The sequence below is a fragment of the Carassius auratus genome, chromosome 44 (genome assembly GCF_003368295.1).
Source record: "Carassius auratus strain Wakin chromosome 44, ASM336829v1, whole genome shotgun sequence".
Taxonomy (NCBI): domain Eukaryota; kingdom Metazoa; phylum Chordata; class Actinopteri; order Cypriniformes; family Cyprinidae; genus Carassius; species Carassius auratus.
The window spans coordinates 3,446,130-3,471,537 of record NC_039286.1 but is presented as its reverse complement, the minus strand read 5'-3'; the positions used below and the strand labels follow the sequence as shown (position 1 = coordinate 3,471,537).

Below are 25,408 nucleotides of genomic sequence, written 5' to 3'. Positions count from 1 at the left end.
ATTTATATCATTGAATTGTAACTTAATTATTAATTTATTCCCACTGTTAAATAAATCTATATAAAGCAAGTCTCTTAATATATGTATTTTTAATCATACTGAACATTATGATGTTGTGATGCCTAAATTGATTTTAGTTTTTTGCTATTTTTATTCAGACAATGGATTTCCAAACTTTTTTCATCAGCTGAACCCCTTTGACCTAAAATATTTACTTTTGAAAAATATTATTATTTATATTTGTAATATAAATATTTTAAATATATTTTATAAATAAAATATTTAGATTTATGTATTTATGTATTTTTTTTAAGTGTGTTATTTTGAAATGATTTATTAAAATTAACGTTTTATAGTAATAATTGAACAATTAATTAGCATATTCATGAATCATTCCCGTGGCCTTCAACCAAAACCACATGCAACTAAACAAATTCGATATATTTGTATATATTTAAGGATTTATATGCATTTGTTTATATTTACATATTTTTGTTTTAAGTGTTTTATTTTGAATGTATTTATTTTTGTGACAAATGATGTATTTTATGCATTTATATAGCATTTTATTTAGAATTTATTTATTTAACATGTTTATGATTTAAAGAGTTATTCACTTTTTTTCATCTCACGAACCCCTTTGCAGATCTGCAGATCATAATCTATTTTGAATGAAGTCTGAATTGACTGTGGTAATTATTAATGAATGCCCAGGAGTCACAGAATATGATGTTTTGCTTGTAGGTCAACCGTGCATGATCTTCAATCCTGTTTTATGAGTTCTGCCATTTGTTTTTCATGGTTGTTGTTTTTTCTTCCCCTTCTGTTGTTTGGCCTTGTTTTATTGGTCTTTCTTCTTTTCTTTCATACTGTCCTGTGAGTTTATTATTGGGTGTGAAAAGGTGAGCCGGTAGTTCTGTCTCCTGCTTTAGTTCATTATTCCCCGATCAGCCTCTTCCTCTCCCCGTCAGTGACACAGTGGTTGGACCTCGATTCTCTCGTGTCTTAGTTTAGAGTAGAAAGTCAATGTGCAGGAATAGAAAAAGTCATGAGTCTGGTTCCTTATATTGTCCGAGTTGATTGTTTAAAGGTGAAGTGTGTCTTTTTTTGTATGTTTTTTGAGCTGCCTGACATGTGGCTTTAGGATAAAGCCAGTGGTGAACTTCTGTTTGCTTGACTGTTCTGTTTGGTTGTGCATAGATGATACACTTCACCTTTATGGTGAGAATGTGTTGAATCCCTGTTTAAAAAGTCGAAATACGGGCAAGGTTCTCTGGTGCCTGACAGGGTCAAGTGTTTGATCAAGTGTATTTCTTATTCTCTGTCTGTTTGAAGTGCAGAAATGCATGGATGTCATTCAGTAATTCATGAGTGATTGCTCGCAGCGCTTTATGCTCATCTCATCTACGGTCGCAGCATGAATTTGAATATGACATCCATGTGTCTATAGAAAACAAACACTCTGAGTGTAGCTGATAAATATAGATTATAAATATAGATTATATGTTTTTAAATACTACATTTATTAATATTGAGCAATAATATTCGTTTTATTTTTATATATATTTTTAATGCATACAAAAAGTATCAATTTAATATTTATTCATATTAATCTATTTATTAATATTTATTATTTAATTATAATATTAGGGATTCATGGATAGAAACATTTTGTACTCCTGTTTCCCAGAGAATAAGTCTTTACCTTCAAATGAATATAACTGATTAGATATGTTAAGTAAATATTATTATAATTTTTTTCTATTATTATAGAATTCTCTCTCTCTCTCTCTCTCTCTATATATATATATATATATATATATATATAAGATAAGATATAAATATTATTATTTCAACATTTATTAAATGTAGCAGCTGTGATTTATTGTTTTTTATTTATACTTATGGTGTGTATATATTTCCCCCCCCCCCCAATGTGGCATTGAAAGATTTCAAGATGATAGATTATTGTATTTTTAATTTGTCAAAATTTAATTAAAGAAAAATAATTCAATATTGGTTTAATCAGACTGCTGCTAATTTAAAGTAATTATACTGATGATCTTCTCTATGTTAAAGTGTACATTTATGAAAGTCTCAGCTTGAAGAAGTTTCTCCTGTTTTGTCTGGCTCTAACTTGAATAACACTTGACCCTCGTGCACACTACTATCTATAGGGGTCCTTCCACTAGAGTTTTACCTCCTCATGTTTATAAAATCGAAATCCCTCATTTTTTAAAATGTATTTAGTTACTTCATCTCTGTGGGATTGACATCAAGTTACTGTGTGACCCCTTTAGTTAAAATCCCTCCCAGTTTTGCCTGTGCATCCTCTTCCCACTGCATCTGTATCTTCAGCTCCAGCTTCCCTCTCTCTGTCTGTAAATCCTGGGCTAAGACAGAAGACCAAGCTTAATGCAAAACCACATCAGCATATTTGTGTTTCATATAAGGAGAGCCAAATGAGATGACATGGATTCACCGCTGATAAAAATAACTTTAAGTAAATATGGCTGACGTCACCTGCACTTGGCTGCGAGTGTGTCTTGCATCGATTAAGCTCTGTGCATAAATGCTGTATATTTATCTGACGCCTGTTGCTGCTCCTCTTCCTCAGGCACTACAAGAAACGCTGTCAGGGCCGCATGAGGAAACACGTCGGGGATCTGTGTCTTCAGGCAGGCATGCTGCAGGACGCGCTTGTACATTATCACATGGCTGTAGAGCTGCTGCGCTCTGTCAATGACTTCCTGTGGCTGGGAGGTAAGCTGATGATTGACTGATTGATACTTTTACCACATTAAATTATTAATGTATTAAAACGTCATTTTACTATCGTTGCGATATTTCTATAGTTTATATTCATTATTTGAAATAGTTTTGAAAGATTCATTTTAATTTTAAAGATTTAGTAAATTTGTTGAGTTTTGTTATTTGTATTTTTTTTTATATGGCTATATATATATATATATATATATGTGTTTAGTTTTAGTTCTTTAAATAAAAATCAATAAATGTTAATAGGTGGAAAAATAATCTTATTATGTTCACACACACACACACACACACACACATATAGTTTTAGTAAACTATAGGTGTTAACATTAAAAAAATATTATTTTCTGTTTTCATTTGATGTCTAAGTTTTAATACTTTTTGTACGTTTGTAAATATAGTATAAATGTATAGTTTTTTTAGTCATTTATTTTTTTTTATAAGTTAAGACTGAAATAAATAGTTTTTTTGTTTGTTTTTTTAGTTTTAGCTAACTGTAATAAGCCTGATGTTATAAAATCATTTGCATGCCAGTGCAAAGTTATATCCATTTTTCAAACTCGTGTGCTGATCAGCTAACTAAAATTACAAACCCAGTTAACTTTTGACAGCTCCAAGCATCTTCGTTTAAAACCTGCATGACAGATCAACTGTGCAGTGATGAATAGAAACAGTGAACTGGTTTGTGTGTTGCTCCTCAGCTGCTTTGGAGGGCCTGTGTTCTGCGTCTGTTATCTTCCATTACCCAGGAGGCACTACGGGGAAGAGTGGAGCCCGCAAACCTGGCGTCTCCTCTGCTGCCGATGCTGGAAAGAGACACAGACCTGGTCAGTGCAGTCAGACACGTCTATAGCATCCCTTTTATCTGAACAAATGGTTTCCCCGAAAGGATCAAGATAACTTTTTTTCTTCATCTTTTCATTATAGTGGCTTGAGAGATTCTGGAGTTCATATTTAATTCTGTTGTAGATCGTCTGTATATATTTGCCCCCCCCCCCACACACTAACATATATTCAAGCAAGAAACGCGAGGATCTCCTATGGAAAATGAAATAATGTTTTTATTTACATCATGAATAAATGTGGAAGTGGAAGTGTGGGATGGCTCTCAAATGATGTGTCTGATGTAATTTACTGCTCTTGATTGGATGTTTATTTCTTAAATGATACAAGGTTAAGAGTAAATTGTCCCTTTTTCATCCACAGATAGCAACAGAAGCATTTAGTCTAAAGCAGACACATTATTATTGCTCAATCTGTTATGCTGATCTAAAGCAGACATCATTCTAGAACACAGGAAAATAGTCAGTTTTCTATTCATCTATTCATTTATTTTGTAAAATCTATACTGATATTTAATATACTGTGGTTTAGGTACAGTGTTATTCTTTCCTTCTTTCTTTCTTTCTTTCTTTCTTTCTTTCTTTCTTTTTTATTTTCTATTTCATTTCTTTTTCTTTCCAGTTTTCTTTTTGCTCTTTTAAAATAAATAAATAATTTTAACTCATTAATAAATAATTATATCATTCATTTACACTGGGTATAGGAAAGAATCACCCACCTTTAAAATAATCTAATTTATTTCTGTTTTGCAGCCTGAAAAGAAGACAGACACACTTTTTGTTTTATCCAGCTGTATTTTCTCAGTGTAACTTTTAACATCCAAATGAAAGATAAAACAAACACGTCAAAAAAATGTAATTAAAAAAAACCTGAATCAATGTGTTGGGGAAAAAGGATCACACTCCTCCTAAAAATTACTTGTAAATCAGGTGGAGCTGATCACCTTCTCAACAGCAAACAAAGCCATTGACTTTCAACTGTGATCAGCTGTGCTCATTTTGATTAGCTCAGCATGAAAAGCGCTTTCCTGGAGCATTTCAGTCCTTGGTAGTGCAACTGAAGCAAACAATCAACTATGGGTGGCAAGACACTTGTCAAGAGATCTTTGGGCTACAGTTGTGGACAGGCACAGGAGATGGATAAGGCTCTCTCAATGCCTAGAAGCACAGTGAAGTCTATTAAGAAGTGTAAGGTTTTTGGTACACAGGCCCTCCCTGGATCAGGACGTCAATCCGAACTGGATGAAAGAGCCGGAGGAAACTGGTCAGAGAGACGACCAAGAGGCAGACAGTAACTCTGAAAGGAATTTGACAAAGAGTGGTCACTGTGTGCATGTGACAACAATATCACAAATTCTCCATTAATGTGGCTTGTTTGGGAGGGTTGCTAGAAAAAAGACACTCCTCAAAGACCACATGTAGTAATGACTGAGCTTTGCCAAAACGCACCTTGATGATTCTGAGGCAGATCAGACTAAAATTGAATTACTTGGCCTCAACACCAAACGAAATGTCTGGCAGAAATCCAATACAGTCACCATCCAAATTACAGCATCCCTGCAGTAAAGCACGGAGGAGGTAATGTCCTGTTATGAGGTGTTTCTCTGCAGCGGGGACTGGAGCACTTGTCAGGATAGATCTGCTGCCCTCTGCCAGAAAATTGTCAATGGGAAGAAGGTTTATTTTCCAACATGACAATAACCCAAAACACACAGCTCACTTGGATGTTGTAAGTTGCAATGAGTAAATACAGCTGGATAAAACAAAAACTGTGTCTGTTTTCATCTCGTGCTTCAAAGCAATTATTTTAAGCAGGGGTGATTATTTTTTCTGTACCCACTGTACATGTTTCATTTCCTAATTAATGCACTGTGGTGGGGTTTTTGCTTAAGATTTACATCTACAGTAATGAAAAAAAAAAAAAAATTTGCACAATTAAAATTTATAGAAAATTAGACAAGATGGAGATAAATTGAAGAAATAGACAGTTTCCAAGTAAAAAATTGCTGAAAATATACTCACATCCAAGATGAAGATGTCTTTATGTGTTCTTGGGAACAGATTTGGAGATTGAGAGTCCAAACATGTAAAACTGATGAAAGTGCAACCAATAATCCACACGACTCAATTGACGAGCCCATCTCTTCTCATTCCCGCTGCTGTAATGACATCCTATCATGATTCAGCAATGTCGGGATGATAACAGACCGTTTTGTGCCCTGATATGTACTGTACTAACACTGCTCACTGCTTGTGCACAAGAGTGAACCAGGCTCTGTCTCTCCCTCTCTGTTTGTTTGTTTATCTGTCTATCTTCAGGCGCTCAAGAAGTTCTCATTGATCCAGGTACAGTAAAGCACATGTGTAGCTCAAGATATGGCTCTTATTCCTGCCTGTTTGTGGACTTGTGACATAGTTCTAGTTACTTTGTCGTGCTTGTGCATGCGTGCAGGTGTTTGGGTGGCCTTTGTGTTTCTGATCTGACAGCAATGAAAGTATCTACAGTGATTTCAGTGCATGGATGTGAATCCTTACTTTTGATTCCAGCTGACACTTTTGCAATCATTAGATGGGATATTTGTGTTTTCTTCCTGATTTTTGCAGTAGTTTCAGGTAAATGACTGATTCACCAAACATCCATTATAACCTTACCGAACAGATTGGTTTGTGTTTTTGATGATAATGCTTAACCATAATTTATTAGTAACTAATGGTTTTGACCGAGATTTAGTTAAGACCTTTTGTAATGTAGGAATTGTCATTTACACTACAACTTTATAGCGTCTGCTCTTTGCTGCCATTTGTATTTTAAAGTTATGTGATCATACACAGACTTGTTAAAGATAAGAGATACTAAAATCTCTAAATAAATACTAAAATCTAAAATGTAATTGATTTCTAATTTCTTTAATGCCGTTGGCCATGTAAAACCAACAGTTCTGTGCCCAACAAAGTGCAGTTTCTTGTATAGTATTAATGAAAAGCCATTCCAGGAGGTTATTAAAGTTTAATAAAAGATCATAGATGAGTTGTTCACAATGCGACCAGTGACAAGGATTAATAAAGTAAATAGGGTCAGTTTGTTCTCTTGTTTCTTGAATAAACATAATGAGTGTGTGATAATTATTCTCATTCGTCTAAATATGTTTCTTGATGACTTTTCATATTAGATTCAAGAGATTTCTTTTTTGAGTTCCAGGTCTTGCATCAGACAAATGAACTCATTTGCAGCATCTTACATCTCAGAGCAGCATAATGCAAAAATCTGTTATTATATACTGTAGGCTTTATAACATTTGGAAATGAGGTAACGTGAATGGAAGTGTTACAGTGGCATGCAGAGCGCAGATCTGGCTTTGTTTCGTTGTCTTCTTCATTTTTGGTTGTGCATTTATCATAGTCCCTTCTCTTGTCTTTCCTGTCCAGGTGCTCTGACGACCAATGCAATCAGTGCAGACACGAGCGCTGAGATCGGCCGTGCCAAGAACTGCCTTAGTCAGGAGGACATCATTGAGAAATACAAAGAGGCCATCTCTAACTACGGCAAGGTAACTTCACGCTCACCGATGTGAGTTTAGACTGGATCTGCTCCGGCTGAGATGATGTTCTCAGATGTGGATGAGCAATTATGAGATACTATTATAGTACATTATCTTTAACTTGTTTTTATTAAAGGGATAGTTCACCCTAAAATTGTCATTAATAACTCAGCTTCATGTCATTCTAAACCCACAACACATTCGTTCATCTTTGGAAGACAAATGAAGATATTTTTGATGAAATCTGAGAGCTTTCTTTTAAGTGACGTGACATTCAGCCAAGTATGGTGACCCATACTCAGAATTCGTGCTCTGCATTTAACCCATCCAAAGTGCACACACACAGCAGGGAACACGCGCACACACACACACACACACACGGAGCAGTTGGGCAGCCATTTATGCTGCGGCGCCCGGGAAGCAGTTGGGGGTTCAGTGCCTTGCTCAAGGGCAACTCAGTCATGGTATTGCCGGCCCGAGACTTGAACTCACAACCTTAGGGATGGAGTCAAACTCTCTAAATATTATGCCACGACTTCTCGACTTCGACTTTCTGACCCTGCATAGACAGCAATGCCCACTGACACCATTAAGACCCAGAAAGGTAGTAAGGACATTGTTAAAATAGTCCAAGTGACAACAGTAGTTCAACCTTAATTTTATGAAACTACGAGAATACTTTTTGTGTGCAAAGAAAACAAAAATAAAGACGTTATTCAATCATTTCTTCTCTTCCATTTCAGTGATCGTCGTGCGTTCACGAGAGTACCATGACGCATTTTTGAGTGAACTATCCTTTTAATAATATTTTTTTTATACAGTAACTTTTTATTGTTTTCACAAATAATATTGAAAAGACAAAAACAACAACAGAAAAAAAAATAATAATACAAAATGCATATATATATATATATATATATATATTTTTTTTTTTTTTTAGGTAACATTTTGTTTAGTTCAAGCAACAATTGTTTTTATGGTTTTGGTATACGTTTTAGTTAACTCTAATAATCCTAATGTTTAACAGTGCTTCAATTATGAAAAAAAAGTAAAATATATAATATAGTATTTTTAATATGTAAAAAATATAATGAAAAAAATATAATATTGTAAAATATTATTTCAATTTAAAATAACATTTCTTTTTTTCAAAATATATAAAAAATGTTTTGATGAATTTTCAGCGTTATTACTCCAATCTTCAGTGTCTCATGACCCTGAAACATTCCTTTTTTCTTATTATTAGTGTTGAAAACTTTTTTTACAGAAATACTTTTTCAACATTCTTCGATAAACAGAAAGCTCTAAAGCACAGCATTTATTTGTAGTTCAATTATTTTATAAAGCTATAAATGTCTTTGTCTTTACTGTCACTTTTTAGCAAACTGCAGATTCATATAAGAGAGCATTATAAACAGAGTTTAGCTGTAAAATCTGATTCAATGAGGTACATTTAAAGCAGTTGTAAAACAGCCTTAGCAAAATCGTTTAATATTAAAAATAGAATTATTTATTGAATGTGGGTATCTGGCCTTTTTAAAAATAATAAGTCTACCAAAGCCTTGTGTTAAAGCGATTTTACTCCAATTAAGGGCGTTTTAAGCACACACTGCTTTGTGCCTAACAGCACTTTTTAACTGCAGTAAAACCACTTTAACACGCAGCTTCTTGTGGCTTATTGTTTTATTAAACACACAAGGTTCTGTTTCATTATTCATCAACTCACGCTCTTAGATGGCAAACAGGTGCCGGTTCATTTTTAAGTAGGTGTTGAACCCACAATACCTCTGCTGATGTGCATCTTACAGCATGTAGCCCCTATAGATTCAATTCTGGCATTAAAAATCTTTTTGTGTGGTGCCTTTTAAACTCACTATCCCTGGGCTTGAATGAGCCTCATGTACCACAGTGTTTGTGAATGCAGCTGCTCATTCAGTCTCTGTTCGTCTGGTTGATCTCCAAATGGACATGTCTGCCACATCAGCTGTTCTGCCAGCAGCCAGCAGAGGACACTACAGCCTTGTCAATTCAAAGACTCCAACGGAGCACTTTGTGCCAGTTTTGACATCCTGAACAGAGGCATATTCGAGATGGACGTACAGCACGACCTTTCACTGAGCCTCAGTCATTTCTTAAAATTTTCAGTCAGCTTCAGTATTGCAAGTTGTTACCTTTATGGTCTCAGAGGCCAATTTTCCCAGTCTGAAATTATATTTTAACTTGTAAATAAGACAAAACATGTATAGCAGCGTGATTGAAATGTCAGCATTATCTGACCATTTATATACATACACAAAACCTTTGTGCATTAAAAACGGATTTAGTAATTAAATATTTATTTTAAATATTTAATAAGATCAATTATTCAATTATATTTATTTATTACATTTTTTCATGTATTAAAAAAAAACATTAAGCTTGAATTTTTCATATATATATATATATATGAGAAATATACGTATGTATGGGCCTGGCCATGATTAATTGCATTAAGTTATTTTTTATAATGATTTTTTATTATAAATAATTAATGCACTAAATTAACACTTTGTTGACAGCTCATAACTCACATAAAAATGTTAATCTTGTCTGTCTGTCAGTATAAGAGCGCAGGAGTGATAGAGCTGGAGGCCTGTATTAAGGCTGTCAGAGTATTGGCCATTCAGAAACGAGCCATGGAGGCGTCTGAATTTCTGCAGAACGCTGTTTACATCAATCTAGGCCAGGTGAGCACTTGCAACAAGTCAGCTTTCAAAGATGCTGAATTAGGAAGGGTCTTTGAACTTTCGTCTGTGTGTTCAGCTGTCAGAGGAAGAGAAGATCCAGCGTTACAGTGTGCTGTCGGAGCTCTACGAGCTCATCGGCTTCCATCGGAAATCAGCGTTCTTCAAACGCGTCGCGGCCATGCAGTGTGTGGCGCCCACCATCCCTGAACCTGGCTGGAAGGCCTGTTACAAACTCCTGCTGGAGACCCTGCCGGGATACAGTCTCTCTCTAGACCCCAAAGACTTCAGCAAAGGTAACCCCAGATCACACAAGGCTTTGCTTTTCTATGTTCTGTGTGGTTTCTAAAGACTGGTTGGAATACAAGTGTTCTTGTTTGTCAGTAAAAGGAGACTTTCCTACAGGTGAATTTATGCAAAAATCTAATCTAGTTGGGACTTTAACAAAAATAGTAATTCAGACTCATTGTTTGTTCAGTTTTACTGATCATTTGAGGACAGCGTGTCTGAAGTACCACTCCTGGCAGAAATGCTTTCCAATGTTACTGAATGCACTGGCAGGGTTTCCTTTTGTTTCATGCTTTTTAGAAGTGGCCTTGATTTGTATAAAAAGGTGATATTTAGCATATTTAAGTGTTTTATTAAACGTTTATTTTTGTAACCGAATGCACTACATTCATGGACTTGTTGTAGTTGATCTGATGGTTTATGTCTGGATAGAATGAAGAAAATGTCTCATTAATATGCAGTTAATATAATGGATAATAAGAGCAGTCAGACTCCAAATTATAAAGTAATGATTATATTCATTCTCATTCAATTTTTACATATTAATAATGATTATGTTAATTTGGCCCTATATTTAATTTCATTTAGGCACTTCTTAAATAAGACTAAGCCTTTTTCATGTGTCAAAATCATTACCAAATTACAATCTCCTAATCAAGACCAAAATGACTAATGTTTTATTCTGTCTAGTTTTGCTCATTCCGCTCTGCACGTATTCGTATCACCATCAGTCACTTAATCAGTCGACCAGTAGTCAGGGGGAGTGAATAAGGTTCAATATCTATTTTGGCTGGTTGGAAGGCATTATCCTCCTCCATGTCCTCTGGCCATTTAAGACAGACTCCTGTTGACAATAAACAAAGAAGTAATGTGCATGTGAGTCTGGAATAGAAATGCGGCCTGCATGCATTGTGATGCAAGTGATGTACGTGCCGATGTCTCAAGGTTTTTGGATCTGGGTAATGACATCACCCACCCCCCCACCCCTCATGTTTGTTCTTTTAATTAGGTTAACGCTCGTTTTTTAAATAAATGCATGCTATTACTTTATTTTATGGTTGTCCTCTCGACCCGTTTTACCTCTGTTTACTGTCGTCTTTCGCAATACAAGAGCAGAATATGAATAATCTGAATTGCTCATTTTTCTTTAAATACCTCAGACTCATAAACAGCCATTGGTTGATTTGTAATCTGCCCAGGCGGCATTGAAGTAACCTTGTCCCTCTTTGTATGCTTACAGAACAGCGTTGTTGCTTTTGAAGGGCTCTTCTCAGGGGTGATATATATTTCGCGCAGAGAGGAGAACTGACCCTGAGCTGTGATGTCAGACTCTGAGGTGCATCACTTTAGGGTCCTTAACTATATTCTCTTTAATACGAAATCCTCTCAATCTTTTGCCCGACTCTCACATGCATGGAATAATAAAGACGTTTAGCTTTAGATGCAGCCTGAGGGTCTGTCTATATCATTCAGAATCATGTAAATTGGAAAGAGAAAATTATTAAAATTCTTTAAAGATGAAATAAAAGGCTTTTTTAACACATTTAAACTCAGTGTGACATTGTGTGTATGTATAATACTACATGCATAATAATATATAAATAATTGTTTTATTTTGGTGCAGTATGATGGCCCATATTGTGTGGTTTGTTGAGGAGAGGTGTATTTCTTTTTGAAGTCATTTTTTGAATTTTCACATTGCAGACGATAAAATAAGACGCCACTTGGCAAACAACCACCCAGAAACTGGCTACCACATAGAAATGCTCTAAAATATATTTAGAAGAGCTTGGAAAACCCAGTCAGAGGATATCAAAACTTTTTGCTATTTCCAGCTGATTTTAGAACACGTTGTTTTCTTGTGTCACGCATCTCCTAAAAACAAGGGGCACGCTTCTGCCCAAGTTTGGTGTGATCGGAACAACTTGAAAGTTAGGTAGTGGTGTGTGATAGTGGCCAGTTTTCCTTGGTCACTATTTACAAAGTCGGTAAGTGTATGACGCCTGGCGTCATTTGGTGCATTCCAGCCTTTAGCAAATGCATAGCAATACCTTGGCAACCACCCACATCATTCAGGCATCGCGACACTGAGTTTTTCACACTTCTGCTTGGTCAGTTAGTTAGTTAATATTTTTTATCTCTTGCCAGTTGACACATTGTTTATTCTGTCAGCAAAGTAATTAGTTCAAAGGATAAAAGATTGGAATAATGTGCACTGATGAATCAGGAACAATAAGACAAACAACATTTATGAAGAAAATAAATAGTCATTTTGGATTTCACCTGGTCTTGAAGTAAGATTTATGAGTGCTGTCCAATGCAGACCCAGCCGTTCCATCATTTAGATAGATTTACTCTTCTTACATTTTCATTCTATATTATGTCAGACCAAACAGCTGATTTAATGTGCTTTTTGCATTGAATGGGTGATGGCATTCAATGATGAGCCCCTGTGGGTGGAATGTGGAGACCCCTCGTGTGTGTCTACTGAAGCTTAAGGGTGACCCTGGCTCACTGAAGCTTTCCCTGGAAGAGAGAAGAGGGCTTGGGTCAATAGAGACACCATGGAGTGTAGAGAGAGAAGAGAAAATGGCTTTTTAATTGGCCTGGGAGTTCTCGATCTCAGCTCTCTTTACGCTCAGAGAGAGCGAATATATCATCAACCTCCGATTGATTGCGGGATTTAGAAAGTCCAGTGAAAACACAAAGACTGAACACAGAACTGCAGCAGACCCTGGAGATCTGTAAAACGCTGCGGCCTGTTGCCTGAGCCATTATGATCCATGAACTACAGAGCCATGTGTTATTTCTACTTGAAGAGGGACATAAGTGGCTGTTTTTAATAAATGGCAGCTAAATATGCAGCAGCAGTGATGTGTTGTGAATGAATGTTGGGTATGCAGAAAAAAGTGAAAGTGCATGCTTTTACTGGAAATGTACTGAATTTGTCTAAATCTTTGCTTTCTCATGCATTGATTTGATTTATTTTCTATTTTCTAATTTTTATATTTTATGTTATAGTTAAATTTGAACTGGAATATATTGCATATATTATTAATATATTTAATAATACCTTTTAATATATTGATATAATTTAATGCATTAATTGTATTATAATAAATGAACTGTTATTAATATTAATTTAACAAATAAGATCCCACTTGTGATGTCAAGGTAGCAGTGAGCTTATACATGTTGCGTGTATTATTTTACAGAGGATATATTACTGATCTGATTATGCCAGACATTTTACTTTCTTTTTTAGTTTTTCTTAATCCGTGCAGACTATATTTAAAGCCTGTATCGTTGCTTAATATGTTTCTGATTTTGCTGATACGCTGTAGTATCTGCTAATTGGTGTCTGGGTGCAAAATGCGTATGGAAATTATATGCAGATAAGGTTAAGTATAATAAAAAGGTTTGCTTTTTATCCATTTATTAATTTTTTTCTCAGAAGGTGAATAAAATTCTTTATTCACTTTTAAATTCACACATTCAAAAAATTCAAAAAACATCATGAGAGCTTTGACCTTGCAGTCCATATTTCCACAACTAAAAAGTCAAAAGAGAGCAATCACATGCTTTTCTGTAGTGTAAGGACTTGTGGGTAATGTTAACCCCAAAACCATGGCAAATTTTGGCTATTTTATTACATTACATTCTCCTTTGCTATTTAGGATGGGGGTATGCAAAAAAAGTATGCATCTGCAATTTTGTTCTTGTTTTAATTCCTGTTTCTTGATTAAAAAGCATCAAAAAAGCAGGTTCTTTGGTTCCTTTGGGTTGGTGTGCAGACAAACAATATTGACTGTAAAGTTTAGTGTGGATTTGCATGATTTGAGAGTAAGGTGAGTGTGAAATAGATGATCATGTGAGTGGCAGAACTGTGTGGAGTGATAAATCCTCACAATCATAGCTTAGGAGCAGCACAGATCAGCTTCACCTCCCTCTCTCTCTCTCTCTCTCTCTCTCTCCTGTGACAGCCGTGTGAGTCGCCTGATGGATGAGTTTTGTAACTCAGCTGTTGAATGATGACTTTTAGGACTGCACATTTTATGATGCCTTTCTGACAGTTTGAGCACAAAAAGATGCTGTATGTACAAACAAAGCTTGATTGAGTTTGACCTTCTGTCACATTATATTTCATCAGTTAAAGGGGAAGTAAAGAACAAGGTTTTGATGGACATTTTTTGTGAAGAATTCTTAAAGCTACAGGAACAAAAACAGCCTGGTGAAATCGGAAAACTAAGATATGACTTTTATGAGAAAATTTGATAAACATTAACTTTCAAGAGGTTAAAAAATTTAAGAAGAGTGAAGAACACATGGGTGGGGGGGGGATACTGTCTGAAGGTGCAAACACAAAAGGCTCATGTGACGTAAATCCACCAAATGTGTTGTTTTGTGTGTGTTTCAATGCTTTCTCCTCCTCTCTGTTTGTAGGGACCCATCGTGGGTGGGCGGCAGTACAGTTACGGTTGCTTCATGAGCTGGTTTATGCATCTCGTCGTATGGGGAACCCAGGACTGTCTGTCAGACATCTCTCTTTTCTACTGCAGACCATGCTGGACTTCCTCTCAGACCAGGGTAAGACATTGAGCCCATGCACAAATTTACACATTTACTCGACCTCCTGTAGACTTTTAGGGCTCTTTTGGCATTTTTTTGCCCCATTTATACGCTGACCGAGAGAGCTCCTGAATGCAAAAAAAATAATAAAAAAAAAAAACACCAACAATTTAAGAAAACATCTTCATCAGTTTGACAACACTTGCTGCAAATACTCATAACACAACCAAATACAAAAATGTACTGCAGATATGTACAACATGAGCAAATACAGAAATGCTCTGTAAATATGCACAGACCTCAATGTAATGTTTAAGGGAAACACAACACAACTGTGGTTATACAAATGGTAATTTAATATGCCAAAAAAAAAGGTTACTGCACATTTACTATAATAAAACCATGAATACATTTCGTAAGGGTAGATGGGGTCCCCTTGAAACATTTCCGTTGTGGTCTGTGCTACATGCCTAGCTTTTTTTGTATTTGGCCACATATTGTACGAAATATGCACAGATCAGGCAAAAGGAAAACAACAAGGTAGGAGATGCTGTCAGCTTATTTAGACACCCATCATGTACCCAGAGAGATTCAGACAGACAGATAGTACTTATGTAAAAGATTACAGATGAAAAGAAAGCGACAGTGAGGATAAAATGTTCACTAGAGTGCGTTTATGTAGATTGATTCTGCTGTGGTGAGGACTTGTTATTGTATTTTCAGGCCTGTATTTTATGGAATTGTCTTATTGTACTTTCAGTCATACTCTTTATATATATATATATATATATATATATTAGTGTCATCTTTCTCTTTGCACAATTACTTATTTTCTTTATTTCTTTAGAAGCCTGTGTGTGAATTTTGAATGCAGGGACAGGGAAGCAAGTTTTAAAGTGCAGTTCACCATGGTGTTCAATGTAAAGAACTTACATTACAGTCAAGTTACTATTTTGGAAAAAAAAAAATGTTGCCTTATAGTCACTCACAAAATTTAAAGCTACAAGATCTTTAAGAGGCCAATATATGTTAAATTGTACCACACTCATAATATAATGACATAAATTAAATATAAATGAATATAAATTATATAAAAACAGTTCTTATATTGCCATGATGAAACCAGCCTCACAGACTGTGTCTGCCTCCCGAACAACACTTGGTAGATTGTTCCAGAAGTTTGGGCACTAAATAGGAAAATTGGTTTTGATATTCAACTGTAGGTATTATCAGAAGGTCAGAGTTTTGAGATCGCTGTGGACGTGAAGGACTATAAATGCAATATCAGTTCAAGTACTGAGGAGCTAAACCATTCACGTCTTTATAAGTAATAAGCTAGATGTTTGTAATAATATAAACTTCCTAATCATCGGGAAGGAGGAGGCGGGAACCGGCAGACAATCAGAGACTGTGCTCTACTCCACCCCCCCCCCCCCCCTCCGGGGGGGACTGCTCACGTGGACCTGCGGGAACCTGGGGGTAGGACATTTGAGACGAAAGAAAAGGAGATGGAAGGAGGAGCGACAGAGACGAGAGAGGGGAGAAAAAAAAAAATCTGATTCCCAGACGCACTGCTGCTCGGCCCTCCACCAGCTGGGTGATCTCCTCCGCGGGCCTGGCGGTGGCACTGGACGGCCCTCGGCGGACGGCACGACACCCCTCCGCCGCCTGGTGGACGGCGATGGCTCCAGCCGGCAGGAGTCCCCCGTTTCCTGCTCCTCCCCGTTCTGGCGGATGGCAGCAGGCTCCGGCCCCCTGGCGAACGGCGCCGACTCCTCCGCTCTCCTCTGCTCCCTCACGGACAGCAGCCCTTACGATAGACCGGCCGTCTGAGTCTCCCAAGAAAGAGGGGGGCAGAGCCCTGTCTCATGCGCGCATGTGCCGGACACGGTGATTCGCCCGTACCTTCCAACCACCGTGCCCCCTAGGTGCACCCGCCCATAGCGGCCCCTCCACATCACAGGCGGCCGGCAGCGAGCTCGCCCGTCCCCGGCAACTCGCTCCAGCCCACCGCCTCGAACGTCCATGGCGGCACACTCCTCGCCTGCTCGCTGGCACCGCGGATTCACCACAGCGGCGAGGGATCTTCAGCAGCGCGTCCCTCCTTCTCCCGGGTTTCGGCACCACTGTAATAATATAAACTTCCTAATCATCGGGAAGAAGGAGGCGGGAACCGGCAGACAATCAAACAGAAACTTTAATTACAAAATAAACACAAAACAGCACATCAGCCCCTCACGGACGACTGATGCGCACAAATCAAAACCAAAACATAAAATAAACCGTCGCTCCGGTTTTACATCCTTCCATTTCCTCTGTGGGACTCGAGACCGGTGGTGGGTCGCAGGTGTCGCTCATTTCCCAATCACTCCACCGGCCTCACTCGTTCCCACATCCCTCGGCCCCGCCCCACTCGTCACAATGTTAAAATGTGTTAATCATTCAATGGGAACCAGTGCAGCATTGACAGAACCGGGCTAATATGAGGGCCTTTCACACTGCTTTAGTTCCAGAACTAAATGTACAGTACTAAAGTATGAATTTGCGTAAACTATTTCCCAATACCATTTAAAGGGTTGCATTTGCACTGACATTGTGTACGAGGATGTGACGTCATTTTGTGTGCGGCGTTCAACAACGTTAACAAAGAAGAACAACTTTAACAACAGGAGGATGGAGGACGCTGTTATCGGAGTGGTGTTTTTGTTGTGTCTCACAGATTTCACAATAATGGACATGGAATGTCAAGGTATACGTAAAGCGATTGAAAGAAAGGAAAGGAGGATTAAGAATCTCCAACGACAACTGGCAGTGCTACATTTGCTACAAGTTCTTGCACGTCAGCGTCTGTACATTTACCGCTGTTCACCATCCTTGCGAAATAAGTTGAAACAATGTTTACAGTATTTTACACAGCGTTTTATATCATGGTGTGTGAGGGCATTTTCAATTTGTCTGGCCAATCAGTTTCTACTTAACATCACGGATAGTACAAGTTGTGCCGGTTAGACCATGCTTCGGAGTAGCAGCTAATTTGGTTCTCGGAAATGGCAGTCCGGTACTAAAATCGTATCTAGATCCAGCATTGAGAAAACACCCAAAAGTGTGTAGCTCCATAATTAGTTCTGGTATTATGTAAAGGTTCCAGCGGTGTGAAAAGCCCTATGGTCGTACTCACTGGCTCTAGTAAGAACTTTAGCTGTTGCATTTTGGACCAGCTGGAGATTGTTTTTAAAATTAAATTAAATTTATGCATTTAGCCGACGCTTTTATCCAAAGCGACTTACAGTGCATTCAGGCTATCAATTTTTACCTATCATGTGTTCCCGGGGAATCGAACCCCCAACCTTGCGCTAGCTTGCTTGCTAACACAACGCTCTACCAGTTGAGCTACAGGAACACTGTTTATTAAGCACGCAGAGCAGCCACCCAATAAAGCATTTCAATAATAAACTTGAGGTCATGAATGCATGTATAACGGTTTCTGGATTTGACATTGAGAGCATAGGTCATAATTTAGATATATTTTTTAGATGGAAAAAAAAAATGTCAAGCTAAACTTTTGAGAATTTGAAAACAGCTGAGCTTCTGGGAATGTGTTGTTAGCAGTGTAATGTTTAGTGTTTGTCTCTATAACTGGTTAAGTTAAGGATGTATGTGCTTATGTGCATGTGGCCCTGTGTGGTGTGTTAGCCAGATTTTCCTGAAAGCAGCTGTTTCTTTGAAAAGAGAGTGATGTTGTTTTTTTTGTTGTTCAGCCATGGTCCACTTCACAGCATCCTGTCCCCACAGAGGTGTGCTGTAATCCTGTCTACCTCACACACACACACACACACACTGCCGGGCCTGCAGCTCTTGGGTATTGAGCTCTGTCAAGCTTATCATTTCCTACCAGACAGAACAAATCCAGAGTTCCCTTGGCTGAGCTCAGGGATTGGTCGAACGCTGTTTTCCACCCGGTGTCAAAGTAACAATGGCTCCCTGTGTTCTGATAAAACCCATTTCTGCACTCCTCTCTGAGCAATGTGATCTGTTTTCGGGCAGTTCAGTGGAATATTGATCTTCATTGGAGTTTAAACAGGAGCACAAAGTTGAAGTCACATGTTTAACAAACAAGCATAAGATATCTTATATATTGCATTCTGGCATTACAATGACTTGCATGTTTGAGAATAAAAAAAAAAAATGAGGATAATAAAAATTGGAGACTGATCACATTTTGTAAGTCTAGAGGCTTTAGGAATACCACTTACTTTGGTTTACAGCTCAATTTTTGCCCACACTTAAATGTTTCAGTCCACTGGCTACAAAACTGATCCCTTTGAGTAATCACTCAAAACATTTGCCCATTTTGTTTCTTATTTTCAATATTAGTTGAATTTTACTTGTTACATTATATATTGCTCATAGTTTTAATATCTTAGTTTTACCTTTAATATAACATTTTAGTAATTGTTTCCTCAACATGATCATTACAAAGAACTTCTTTAGAACAGCAGTTTGTTGATAAATTAGACATCAGAAGTTCCCTCGTGTTCATTTAAATTGCAGCAAGTTTCCCGCTGTTGACATGATTGACCTTTGATTGAGGAGAGCTGCTCTGTCCACCTGGATTAAATCTGTGTGCCATCTGAGAGCTGAAGTGAGGAGAGACAGTTTCAGTTAGTCTCCTGTCGTGTCTCTTGATTTTATCTCTGTGCAAAAGCAAAAGAATAGACCGTACAGTCAGATCAGTCCGCCCCGTTATACTCTACTGTATAATGACTAATGATTTCCTGTTAGCAGCAGTTGTTCGAAACCCCCTCAACACAAAGACACTTAACAGAACGGAGGCGTCTGATTTAAACGCATCTGCTTGACATTGATCAGTGTCAATCTGGACTCTTTACTGGATAACAGAACAGGAGATTCGCAGAGCTTCTTTTAAATTAGCACTTGAGGGGCACCGTCTTTTTCAAGTCCTGACAGAATGATATTGATGGAGATGTTTTATTCAAGGCAGAGCTTTGTAATGAACAATTGCTCTGCCTACAGATAACAGGTGGATGCTTGTGTTATGAAGTAATCGAAAGAGAAAAGAAAAAAAGAGGTGGAGAAACATTTACATACGTGGCAGATACATGCTTCTAGAATCTAGATGGAAGAGAAAACAATAGAGAAATTTAGAGATGAGGTTATAAATAACTAGTGCCACCGATATCGTTTATTTTTGATAGCCGATGCCGATATTTTGGAAAGCAGGGGGGCCGATAGCCGCTATAAAGCTGATATATATATTTTTATTATTAATATTTAAGAAATTTGAACTCATTTGGCAATGGATAAAAAAATTTGTAAAATAAACATACTTTATTTAAAAAATAAAAATATAATTAGAAAGGAATAAACTGTAACCAACAGGGCACTCAATATTCTGGGCAGTTTGGGTGCAATGGGAATCATATTTTTTCAAATAAAGCCAAGGTAACACTCATTTTAAATACGTCAGACAGTGAAAATGACATAAATATGACAGTGGGCGAATGCATAAAGCGGAGCATAATTTGAAATCACAAGTTTAAAGTTTAAAGAATTTAATTCACACAGAGCGACCGTCTCACAGAGAACGCATGATCATGCAGGATACACATACACACTTCTAGGGGTGCTCCGATCACGATCGGCCGATCGTTAATGCGCATCTCGTCAGTAAAGCCGGTTCTCTAATCAGCGGTAAATTCCCTCAGGTGCGTGATTTCACATAGAGCAGCTGTTACTACACAGAGCCGTTGTTAACTGAGAATCTGCGCAAATCCACGTTCATTTTCAGCGTTTATTTGCGCATCTTCTCAGTTAACAACGGCTCTGTGTAGTACTGAGCACCAAATCAGCATATTGGTATGATTTCTGAAGGACACCGAAGACTGGAGTAATGGTGCCGAAAATTGCATCACAGCAATAAAATATATTTTGTAATATATGAAAACAGAAAACTTAAACAGTAAATTTAATCAAATAGACACAGCCTTGTTGAACAATAGAGACTAATTTCAAAAACTTAAAAAAAAAAAAACTTATCGACCACAATGGTGTATCTAAAAGTTATGACTGCAAAAATATTAGATTTTGCTTCGTTATTTAAATTTGTATTTGTATTTTTCTGAAAGTTGCATGTGAAGTTTCAGATAAATGGAACTTTTTAGAGCCATAACTTCTACAATAGCAAAAAAGTTGTTGTTGGTCAAGCAAATCAGATTATAAAGGGCTTTCTTAATAAAGGTCTCTGTTATTGTGAATGAAACAGCAGTATATGTTGTTAAAAGTGTTTGTTTTCATAGTCAGTAACTGACTTTTGTGCTGATATAATCAAGTAAGTGTGGAGGACTAGAAAAATCTCAAAGCCTGTCATCACTAATATCTAATCAAATTTCAGTGGATAAAAACAAGTCCTGTCCTACATTATTCCCCTCTTGAATATTTGTTTTCAGTCAGAAATATGTGCCATTTACTCAAGATTAATGTGTTGCAAATGCAGTTTCATGTTGTTTTGAAGAACAAACTGTCCCTTACCTGGGTGTACAACATTTTTATCACACAGCTTAGAAGAAGCAGAACCGACTCAGAGAAGCAGCAAGGAAAAGAAACTGATGTTGTCGGCTAATTAGTATTTTATCAAGTTTCATTTGCCAGAGCTCACATGTCGGCAGGGGTTGTGTTGTCTGCACGGAGCAGTGTGAAATCAGCTATTTGAGATATGTGATCGGCTGCTATTTTTGAAAACGTTTGTGAAGACAAATTAAGAATGCCAAATAAAGAGCTTAATTTAGAGCGATGGCGAATGCACTTGAGAAATTCTCAACAGATGAAAGGTGTAAATTGCAACACAGAAGTTCATTTTCATCTCCGCTCTGATATCTGTGGTGTTAATTTAGTTTTATTAAGAAGTTAGTAGCACATTTTGTGAATGGATGAGTCTACATGACCTGACGAGGCTTTACCTGCAGGAGACTACTTTGATTTTGGAAATGTGAATTATATTAATTGCTCAACTCCAATCTGAAAAACTAAAAATGTATCTATAAGGCATTAAGATATATATATATATATATATATATATATATATACACGCACGCACACACACACACACACACACACACACACACACACACACACACACTTTTTGATATAAAATATATAAAGATAAAATACTGTGATCTAATGTTATCCGGACATGTTTTCAGATGTTCACTCATATCCAATCAGGTAAATGGACTTAAAGTTTGTGATTTTGTGTGAATCAAACTGTGTTCAGAACCTTTGGACTGAAGGAAAAACATGTAACTTCTGGTCTCTGTGGCCCTGAGCTAATCTCACTCACATACAGCTTTAAACAAACACACTCACAACCTTCACAATCCCTACTAACACACACATACAAGCTACACACTCACTAGGTCTCTCTGATGGCCAACATATAAACACACACACAGACCCGGAGCCTCTCTAAACAACCTCTTTCTCACTTTCAGGCCCTTGCTAAAAGCACCCTTGTCCCTGAAATATTAAGCACGGCTTTGGGGAGACTGGGAGAGAGAGACATTTGTGACAGAAACACGGACAAGCAATTTGAAATGGATTTTAGGGTCAATGTTCCTGGTGAACGCTTTAAGAATATTTCTTATGTTCTTTGCTAAGCCAGGCACAACTATTAGGATTACTAACAACTGCATAGCAATGTACTAAAACCATTTATAAGATGTTGGCAATGCCCAGCAACCACGCCAAACAGAATAGCAAGAAAATAGCAATGCACTAAATGCATTACATTTTTGTGTAGTGATGTGCTCAAAAGCACCCAATACTCATTAACAACCACATTGCAATACCTTGGCAAACACCTTCAACACTCACTAATCTGCATATTCTTACAAATTTAGAAATCTTTGCTATATAATTTTTTGGAGCTGATGTCAGTGTTGTTAGATTTGTTTTTTTGTACTATTATAGCACAAATTATTATTTAGCCTTGTTTTATTTTTATATTTCATATTTCCTTTAAAATTTTGCATCTATTTTTATTATAATTGTTTAAAAATATTTATATTTAGTTATTTTTTTTGTTTTAATAATTTTAGTACTAAAACTTAATGTTGCCTTGATGGCTTTAATTTTATTTCTTAGATTTGAGCTTTATTTAGATTTTGTTTATCAGCTTAATTTCAGGTTTTATTTTTATTTTATTAAAAAAATTAATTAATTACCTTTTTTAATACTTAAGTTACTGATAACAACACTGACTCTTTTACAGTACAGTTGTCTTGACAAGAATAACCACCCATTTAAAAAGATTAGCGTTTTAATTGTGATATTTTAAGGGGTACATATAATGGTGTAAATGCATTTCTTTTCCCCTGCGTTCTGTCATATAAAGTCTCTCCCTCAGGGGCTGAACCCTTTTATTTGATAGTTGACTCGAAAATTTGCAGTATATCAAGTTAGTGACCCACGTGTCGTCTCTATAGAGGCCAGTGCAAAGTCAGTAATTATACCCTGATCAGATGGCATGCAATTATGTTCAGTTTGAACATTCTGTCTGAAGACGTTATGAAACGTCTCATAAATTGTACTTTTCCTTCACATTTCTGAATGTTGATTGTTTCCATAGCAACAACCCCTCCTTCTTGCAGCCAAAGATGCAGACGGCTTTCCGCGGACCCTTGTGATGGACCAAGTAGCGTCCAATCTATTCCTCCTCACTGAACTGCTGTAAACAGCAATTTTCTGAGTCGGTTGGCCACCTCCTCTCAGCTTTGGTGGCTCACAAATGACGATGCTTTTTTATTTGTTGCCTGCATTTCTATCTCCCCGATTGAGAAGTGTGACGCGTTTGTCAGCATGTTGTGTGTTTGTTGGGTTCAGTTACTCATCTGCAGTTGGTAAATTCATTGCGGTGGACTTCAGCACTCTGTTTACACATTATACATAATTTATGTGACAGTCATCTCTGCTTGTATCCCGTCAGCAGTCCTTGCATCAACCTGAGCACTCGAGTTCATCTCTTCTGACAGCTGGAGGCTTTTTACTCCCTCAGTCATGTTTGGAGTTTTTGTTGAGTCTGTGCCATTTCATATTACACACATTTATTTTCTCTTCTGTCCTGACCCATCAGAAACACTTTAGTTAAAACGCTCTAGAATGAAGAAATTGTTGTTTCAGAATGCATATTTTTATTATCAATTTTGAGTAAATGTTTTGTAAAAGTATTTTTGTAATTTATTTCTTTATTTTATTTCCTTTATCTATTTGCAATATGTGTATTATATATTGCATATAAAATATACAGTTTGATATGTGTAAATATATTTATAATTCTGGAACCATTGAAAAACCCATTAATACCTTTTTAACTTTTTACCTTGATTAACTTTAAAAAAAAAATCATGGAAGTAAAATAGGTTGTGAACACAGTTTAATGGTGATGCTTTTATTTTATTTTATTTTATAAATATATTTAAAATTATTTATTTATAATTATTTAATTGAATGTATTTATTTCCATACAGTATATTATTTATTAATTTCCAGACAATATATGTAGTATACATCTTTTTTTAATATGTATAAAATATATAGGCTAATATGCATAAATATATTTATGATTATGCATATCAGCCATTGAATAAAAAATATAAAACACTTTTATATCCATTTTACTTTTAAGTATATTATGGAAGTAAAATAGGCTGTGAGTGTAGTTTTATGGTTATTTATTTATGTGTATTTATTTATTTAATAAATAATGTACTTATTTATTTCTATATATTAGATTATTTATTTTCTCCATACAATATATGTAGAATATATTTTCATATATAAGATAAATAAGTCAATATGTATAAATATATTTGTAATTATGCATATTGGCCATTGAAAAGCCTGTTAATATCCATTTTACTTGTAAATATATTATGGAAGTAAAATGGGTTGTGAGTACGGTTTTATGGCACCCATTGCTAAATAAATCATTTCACACAGAAGACAGCATTTGATTACCAATGATGTTGTTGTACAAGAAAATCTCAGTGAGCGATTAACATTTTTTTTTCACCCTGTTAATTGGAGTCACATGCAAAGGCCATATCAGAAGCTGTGAATACTGTACCTTATGTGTTGGGTTCCTTTTGTTGTAATGTTTTTGATGAATGCTGAGAACCGCGGAAGGAAGTGCTATGATAATTATATGATAACTGAAAGCACACTTTAAAATAATTTGTATAAATGAATAGTGGGGATAGAAATGTGATTCATGCCTTATGTTTTCTATCTTTTTTTTTTATTTTCACAAAAAAAGAGCAAAATAATTATAGAGTAAAATGGCTTTAACAGACAATTTCCTCCTTTTGATCGATATAAATTTAGAAAATTGTTTATTTAGACTAGTGTGGTTTGAGATTTTTTATGTAACCAGACCCCCTTGTCATTTAATAAGAGAAACATATTCACCTACCCTGTTTCTCTCAATCGCTCAGACAATGAATATGAATCACTTTGGCTCTGACTGGTCTGACGGCTTTTTAATCTAGTTTTCTTGTCTTCTCAAGATCATCTTTTCAACCAAGAAGCATTGATAGAAGAAACCTTTGCTTTCTGCATTGGCCACTTTTGAAACGGCAGAAATTGTTAAAAATGAAAA

The 25,408-nt window shown here is 36.4% G+C and overlaps 1 protein-coding gene across 2 annotated transcripts in view; it reads left to right on the top strand.

The window, feature by feature from the left end:
- LOC113062144 (trafficking protein particle complex subunit 9-like) overlaps window positions 1–25,408 on the top strand; it is a 194,880-nt gene that overhangs the window by 1,757 nt on the left and 167,715 nt on the right. Inside the window, exons 3-9 of one of the 2 annotated variants that reach the window (XM_026231765.1) lie at window positions 2,618–2,763; window positions 3,477–3,602; window positions 5,937–5,963; window positions 7,044–7,165; window positions 9,757–9,882; window positions 9,959–10,175; window positions 14,611–14,754. In XM_026231765.1, the coding sequence (XP_026087550.1) occupies window positions 2,618–2,763; window positions 3,477–3,602; window positions 5,937–5,963; window positions 7,044–7,165; window positions 9,757–9,882; window positions 9,959–10,175; window positions 14,611–14,754 (908 nt within the window). The remainder of the gene's footprint in view (window positions 1–2,617; window positions 2,764–3,476; window positions 3,603–5,936; window positions 5,964–7,043; window positions 7,166–9,756; window positions 9,883–9,958; window positions 10,176–14,610; window positions 14,755–25,408) is intronic. The other variant, XM_026231766.1, reaches the window with a different exon arrangement.